This window comes from Mycetomoellerius zeteki, unplaced genomic scaffold, assembly GCF_001594055.1.
Source record: "Mycetomoellerius zeteki isolate Tzet28-1 unplaced genomic scaffold, Tzet1.0 scaffold71, whole genome shotgun sequence".
Taxonomy (NCBI): Eukaryota; Metazoa; Arthropoda; class Insecta; order Hymenoptera; family Formicidae; genus Mycetomoellerius; species Mycetomoellerius zeteki.
Window position 1 is genome coordinate 9,166 of NW_017257731.1, and position 8,282 is coordinate 17,447.

Below are 8,282 nucleotides of genomic sequence, written 5' to 3' on the forward strand. Positions count from 1 at the left end.
CAAATCGGATTTTTTTGCTCACCGTTTAAGTCGAAAAATTCGACTAAGAGTGTGGCTATGCTGGCCGCGTACAAGAGTAAAGTACCTTAAAGCAATTAATTGCTCGGCTCATTTTGGTGTCAAAATGTTTCTAGATTTAATTGCTCTAAGAATAATTGTTCGCAAAAAATTTAAATATACCATCGAAGTTTTAATTACCTGAAACAATAGTACACTTGTTTCTGTACACGGAGAAAAAAATATTTCATTGAATTGATTGAAATTCTGGTGGAAAATGGACATAAATGGTGAAAAATCCAGAATTCTGGTTAACTCTACTAAACTTCCAATTAAATCTAATAGAAATGTAGATTTAACTAAGTAAATTCTGAATGTTGATTATCTCAATTAGAATTCTAATAGATTTAAGTAGAAATCTAGTAGATTTAATCAGAATTCGGGATCGTTCATTTTCCACTTTAGAATTCCAATTAATTCAACCAAATATTTTTCTCTGTAGAAAGCAAAGAAAATGTATTATATATATTGTATATCAAATTCTATAAATTAGACACATTTACAGATTTTTAAAAATTTGATATCTTAAATCAAACACATTCATGTAATTGAATGTATGGATGTGTTAAAGGTAATGGATGTTTTAATTATATATTATAAATTGTAAAATAAAAAAAGTGCAATCATTATAAGATGATCATAATTTGAAATTAATAAAGTACAAGGAAATTGTATAATTTATTGACCATAGAAAGGAACGGTATATTTGTATTACTTACATCACCAAAGGTTGCTATGGATAAATGGAATAACTTTCCTGCTGTGATCTTAATTACGTTATTCGATCGGGCAATAATCAGAATGAGACTACGTGCAGTTTTATGATGTAGATTGTACCAATCAGTCATATATGCCATTTCTCCAACATTTTTGCACTATTAAATTGACATAAAATTTAAATTTTCTGAGTAATGTGAAAAGAATTTGATTATTTGGATTAATATATTGATACAAAAAAGAAAAATATTTAAGTTAAAAATGAGACATTATATAGTTACTTTTTATTAATGTAAAAGTACGATATTCATTTCTCGAAATATTGACTGAATTATTGAAAAATGATAGTCTAATATTTTTGTTGGATTGTATGTTTTTAAATTCTCGACATATTACCTGTTCAGTGATAATTCCTCCGATGTAGCAAAATATAAATATATTGAAACCCATCGATAAATATACAATAAGAGAAGATGTTATTTTTGTCGTATCAAGTGTTTCCCAAGCCTACTCAATTAAAAAATTTGTATTTAATTTAACTTATTTTTTGTATTTAACAGTACACTCAAATTTTTGTATGGATGTAGCATGGAGTATATTAGAATGTAATGCAAATTATGTAAAGATTAAACAGAAAAAAAAACACTTTGATAAAATTTAAAAACAAATTGTAGAAGTATATTTCTTGAGAATAATTAATATTTATAATTTGTTAAATTGATACACTCATTCATTTATCTTAGAATTTACGTTTTAAAAAATGCATTACTTTTATGCTTTCACTTATTGCGTTATTTTTATTTCTTCACTCACGTAAATTATTTCTTTAATAATACTAATAAATATCGAATATCAATTCAACACAAAATATTCAAATAGATTCTTATTATATTAAATTGAAACTTGAGTATGTTAAAAATTCAAGACAAAAAAGTTTCAGTTATGTTTGATTTTAATATAAACACAAAATATTTTTTACTATGAAAAAAATTAATATATAAAGATTTTAATTTTTGTATAATTGCGTCTAATTTTTTATACACATTTTATAATAGAATAGCTATATATGTTTGATATTTCATGATTAAATGATATTTACTTGTGACCAAAATTTTCATTTTCTTATATCTCTAGCATACCGTAATAGTGTAATATCCAAGCAAACACATGACTACCGTGCACCCGGCTAATTCCACAAGAGCGGCTTTATGCATAATACTTTCCACTTGTGATATAAAACTGAAACGTATATAAATGTATATATATATATAAAACAGTATAATTTTTTTTATAAATAAACGTCGGTACATTCAACTTATACTTTTCATGAACACAATTGACAACAGACTCTCTTTTAATAATCTATAAAAAAGAAGAAATTAATTTGTTTTAATTTTGAATATTCATATTCTTAAATAATTAATTTTAATAATACTTAAAACCGTCTTATACAGCTTTAGAGGATGTGTATTTTTTGTATGAGTGCCTACATACGAAATACCTCAATATTCTCAGATGATGTTCAACAATAGCAGCTAGCTTTCGTTCAGCTGTATCATTCCCCTTCTTTTGATTTTCAACAAGTTCATGTAGCCACGCATTCAGCACTTTCAGTTGACCACAAGCATGTATTGCGAAAACGGCAGCCAAACTGCAAGCACCGACAGTAGAGGAACTCACTACTAATATTGCGAGATTTTGTAAAACCAATGCGATTTCATTCACAGGGCTAAATCTCGTATCAATAATCTTGCTATAAACCGGACACGTCATCGGATGTGTTGTAAAAGTTTCATTACCGACGTCGATGGTTATGGTTTTCATTGCCTTTGCTATGCTGAACAGGATTGTACCACCATACATGATTATACCACAAATTATGGCGACAAAGCGACCGAACTTAGCTTGTTGTAGCATTAATTCACGATTATCAAGCCTTTGTATCAGACACCAATCTGTTTCCATGTGTCGTATTACTTTGTAAATATCACTATTGCGCTTAAGCAGCACCCAGTAATGTACCGAGCCCATAACTCTGTGAAGTAATGGCCCAACGGCACTCAGTTTTAGCTTGATATTGACTTTTTCAAATAATACATATAACAAACATGGTACCATATTGGATGCTATCATGCTTGAACAAATAAAAATGTGTAGTAATATCACAATTTTGCACACTGAACTCGATGTGTTTATTTGTGGCCACGCACCAATTGGCTTGAGAAACCATCGAGTAAATTGCAAACTGTAATCGTTACATTTTTTCGATCTGTTATATTCTGATGCACATTTGGAAGTTGACATGATCGCTGCACGAAAGCACACGGTATACTGGCACAGATGGACAATACATCGTAACGGAATATGAAAAAGCGCCTGCGCCAATCTTCATCAGAGTTTGGTGAACGACCTAATATCGTAAAGGTACCTTGAGAGGGGCATATATTCAATCGATGTAATTGTTCATTGAGAGTTTTTATTATCGGATGTCTGAGAGAACATCGCGTGTTATGAAGAGCGTAAGGAAAAATAAAATTGTGAAAGTGACATTAATGCTCGTATTGATAGTAATGTCATGTATTTAAGGCTTCCTTAAATTTATCTTCAGGCGTTCTACGAATTATTTTATTAGCTACTGAGCATCTAAAGATAAATTTAAGAAAGCCTTAAATATAAAGTCTGACTGTGAATACTGACATAAAAGTTCTATATTTTAGGAAATTAAAAAATTTTTTAATTTAGTAGCATCTTTTAATCATATTTACTTATTGATTAACAGGACAAGTTAAGTGGCGATAAGAATTAGAATATCTTGAAATATGAAAAATATAGTGAATGGATATAATTACTTCTCTAATATAATAATATGATCACTCTATTACTTATATAATTATAAGAATTATAATACATGCTAATATATTTATAGTATTCATCTTTTTTTTAGATAATTTTAAATGCAATAATATCTAATTAAACTTTACTTAGCAAGTCAAACTTTCCGCATAATACTTTCCATGTATATTATAATACTAAAACATATTTTTATATAATGAAATGTTTTACAATATATCAAATGTTTAATTTTACCAACATGTTTCCATCTTCCGCGTAGACGATTAATATATACTCAGTTACAATAATTTAAGAAAAGACAATGTGGTCGATTGCAAATTGTAGTCGTCCTATTTTTTCAATTCAACGCTTTTCCTGTCACACACTTATGGTTCGGCATGACATTTTACGTAGTCACGCAAAGCACTGTTACGAATGGGCCAGTTGATTGCGTCAAAGTTGTGAAGTAACCGCTTTGCCAATCTTCGAAAGAGTTTGACGAGTAATAGTGCAACTGCTTCGAATGATTGCGTATCTGATCAATAAATGTTTGGCACATACATTTAGAATAATATCGCACATACGAATATAAATTTGTAGAAATGAACGCACTTTAATGTCTGCTATGTTTTTTATTTGATTATATATAGATGTGCTTCTTATACTGCTAAAAAGGATAAATATTATATATAATTTCGATGAATATAAAAGTTTGTACTTTTAAATACAAAAATTATAATAATAACCATGAAAAATATATAAATTACTTAGTATATATCTTTGAAAACAATTTAATGACTTATAATCACTTGCGATTTTGACATAATCACCGATTTTAGTTAATAAATCTTTTTTTCAAGATATGTTAATTTATTCTATATAGTGGATATCTTGCATATTTTTTATTTAACTTATACTTTAACGGTCTTTACCATGTTCTATAGAGTCATTGTTCTTAAGAGATTTAAATACATCATAGAAGTTTTAATTATCTGAAACAACATCCTGCTTGTTTCTACACAATGCAAAAACAATATCATAATTCTATAAGCTGTATATGTTATAAGATACATTAAATTTCGAAAATTCAAAAACATGTGATATGATTAATCTAATATTTTTAATTATTATTATCCATATATTCGATATTTTCGAAGAAAATATAATTTGGAAAACCTGCAGATTATTTAGTTAAATGATCAATTGCCTAAATCATACCTTTTGCAGTATGTTATAAAAAGATATATATTAAATTAATTTGTTATTGATGAAAAGTTATACATGTTATAATAGGTATTAGAAACATCATGCTACAATTTACAATATTTATTTATATACACACACACACACACACACACAAATCAGTATTAAATAAATAATAAAGAATAACTTGACTGATTCGGTTACCCTCCTAAGTATATTAAAATTTGAAATTTTTAATCGCCCACGTATAATTGAATGTACTAAATGGGTATTTTAAAGATTATGGATAACTCAATTGAACAATTGAATTCAATTATTCAATTCTTATAAGATGATCCTAGTTTACAATTAATAATGTATAATGGAAATGCAATTTATTAACTTTTTATTAAAATAAAACGACGAATCTCGGTAAAGAATCTCCATTACTTACATCACCAAAAGTTGAGACAGATAAATGGATTAACTTTCCTGCGGTGATTTTAATTACGTTATTTAATCGGGCTATAATCAAAACAAGATCACGTGCAGTTTTATAATGTAGATACCAATCAGTCATATATGCCGTTACTCCTACATATTTGCACTAATAAGTTGATATAAGATTAAAATTTTCTACGAGTAATGAAAAGAATTTAATAATTGAGATTATATATGATGTTGAAAAAAAACAGAAATACTCAAAATTGTTAAAAACGACAATTATATTTTAGCATTTTTTCGATTAATGTAATAGCATTATATTTCACACTTTCTTTAAATATTGACTGAATTAAAAAATATCAAAATTCAATATTTTCCTTAGTTTTAGTATATTTTTTAATTCTCAATATTTCTTACCTGTTCTGTAATAATCTCCCCGATGTAGCAAAATATGAAAATGTTGAAACTCATCGATAAATACACAGTGAGGGAAGATGCTATTTTTCCTGTATCAAGTGTTTCCTACGCAGTTAAAGAATTTGCGTTGAATTCAACGTATTTCACGTGGCTAATGATCCACTTTTTTATGTGAATGTAACACATGATGGAATATGTTAGAAATCAATGCAAATATTACATAAGAAATAAACATATAAACAAATAGAATACTGTGATATATACAGTTTAGAAACAAATTATAGAAGCATATTTCTTGAGCAAAATTAATATTTGTAATTTAAATTAACTTATTCATTTTATTCATTTAACTTAGAAATTATGTTTTAAAACTATATATTATTATGTCATTTATATATTACGTTAAAGCCTGTTTATGAATTTCTTTAATACTAATAATTGTTGTCGATCAATTTAATACAAAATGTTTCAACAACATAACGATTTTGATATAATTATTGATTTTATTAACCTTTGTGGCATAGTGCCTTATACAGTTAAGTGCCTTATACATCTATCATTTTATAATATTTCTTTGTTTTATGCGTTATATAATTGTTTGTGTAACATATTTGATATTATTGTTTCTAAAACTTGTATCTATATTTGTAACATGAAGAAATTATTATTTTGCGTTAACAATAGATTGTAAGCATAAACCCAGCCAAAATTGAAATTTTTTTTACAAAATTTTTATGCTGGGTAGAATATGACCATAAACGTTTCCTGAAAATCTTTGCAGTAATATTTGTAGGGTCATTTATTTCTAATTTCAAATTTGTACAACAAGGGACTAATCTTATTTTCAGAATACAGTAATTTGTTCCGTATAAAATATATATAATATTTTTGTATATATTTTAACTTATATTTCACTTAACCATTTTTTACGTCATTGCTCGCAAAAAATTTAGATACGCCATGGAAGTTTTAATTACCTGGAACAACAATATACTTGTTTCCATAGAAAGAAAAAATAATGTATATCATACTCTACAAGTTCTTACTAATTTAGGTATGGATTTATTAAAATTTCAAATCGAACAAACATATATGAATATTTCATATATAATGAATAATTTAATTAGGTAATGTAATTCTTATGAGATGATATTTTGTTACTAATAAATTACAAAGAAGTTATAATTTATTAATTTTTTAATAATCAATGGAAGGAACGATACACGTGCGTTACTTACATCACCAAAAGTTGCGATAGATAAATGGAATAACTTTCCTGCAGTGATCTTAATTACGTTATTTGATCGGGCAATAATCACAACGAGACTACGTGCAGTTGTGTGATGTAAATTATACCAATTAGTCATATATGCCATATCTCCAACAAGTTTGCACTAATTTGATATAAAATTTCGTATGAGTAAGTATAATTTGGATTAACGTAATGTTAAAGAAAATAGAAATATTCAGGATTCTTAAAAATGAGACAATTTCATTTAAAAAATTATAATTAAAAAAAAAATTTTTTCAATATGGAAGTGTTACATTTTATTCTTTTCTTAAAATATTAACTAATTTGTTAAAGAAATGTTAAAACGTGAATTTTTGTTGCAGTATATTTTAATCCTCGACGTATTACCTGTTCAGTGACAATTCCTCCGATGTAACAAAATATAAAAATATTGAAACTCATCGATAAATATACAATAAAGTAAGATGTTAATTTTGCTGTATCAAGTGTTTCCCATGCCTACGAAGTTAAAAAATTTTTGTTAAAGGAGGATGATCAATAAGGCCGTTTTATGAGCCCCAACTGATATTCATTAAACAATTTTTTATTATTTCACGTGTCTAACGATAAATTCGAACTTTTGTGTAATTGTAATACAAGATGATATATGTTAAGAAGTAATGCAAATATTATATAAGAATTTAATACAAGTAAAACAATTAGACATAATTGGAAAAAGTTATGAAAGTATATTTTGTGAATAAAATTAATATTTATAATATATGTATATATAATTAGCGTACCTTTGATTTATTTATTTTAGAATTTATGCTCTATAAACACATTAGTTCTATGTTATATATTTTTCTACTGGTAAATTGTGTCTCCTTTATACGTACAAGGAACGTCACCCAATTGTCCGGCGCTGATCTAATTCTCCGTGAAATATGTTGTTAAACACAAAAATCTAAGAACCACATTTTTTTTATACGTGCACTAACTCATGTATAAAAAAATACGTGTCTCTTAGGTTTTTGTGTTTAACAACGTATTTCACGAAGAATCAAATCAGTGTCGGACAGTGATGCCCCTTATTAGAAATGTTGAATATCAAATAAGCCAAAATGTCCAAATAACACAATCAAATTATGTTAAATTAACACATGATTATATTAAACATTCAACACAATAGCTTTAAAAATGATCGGTTTTAACATATACAAAGTATCTTTTACTGTCTAAAAATTAAAATATAGACTCATCTTTGTCATATGATTTATCGCTTTCATACATATTTTGCAATAGGATTGCGATGTCTGCTTTCTTGTAAATAAATCATATTTTGATTTTTGGGTTTAATAATATTTTCTTATATTTCTATCGTACCATAATTGTATAATAT

At 26.7% G+C, this 8,282-nt stretch overlaps 1 protein-coding gene across 1 annotated transcript; it reads right to left on the bottom strand.

The window, feature by feature from the left end:
• Positions 1-108: 108 nt before the first annotated feature.
• On the bottom strand, positions 109-3,078 carry LOC108729241 (odorant receptor 22c). The gene is made up of 5 exons (XM_018458254.1): positions 2,276-3,078; positions 1,914-2,013; positions 1,171-1,281; positions 777-932; positions 109-198 (listed from the first exon to the last, which is right to left on the bottom strand). Exons 1-5 carry the CDS (start codon positions 3,076-3,078, stop codon positions 109-111), a joined length of 1,260 nt encoding a protein of 419 aa, XP_018313756.1.
• Positions 3,079-8,282: the final 5,204 nt, after the last annotated feature.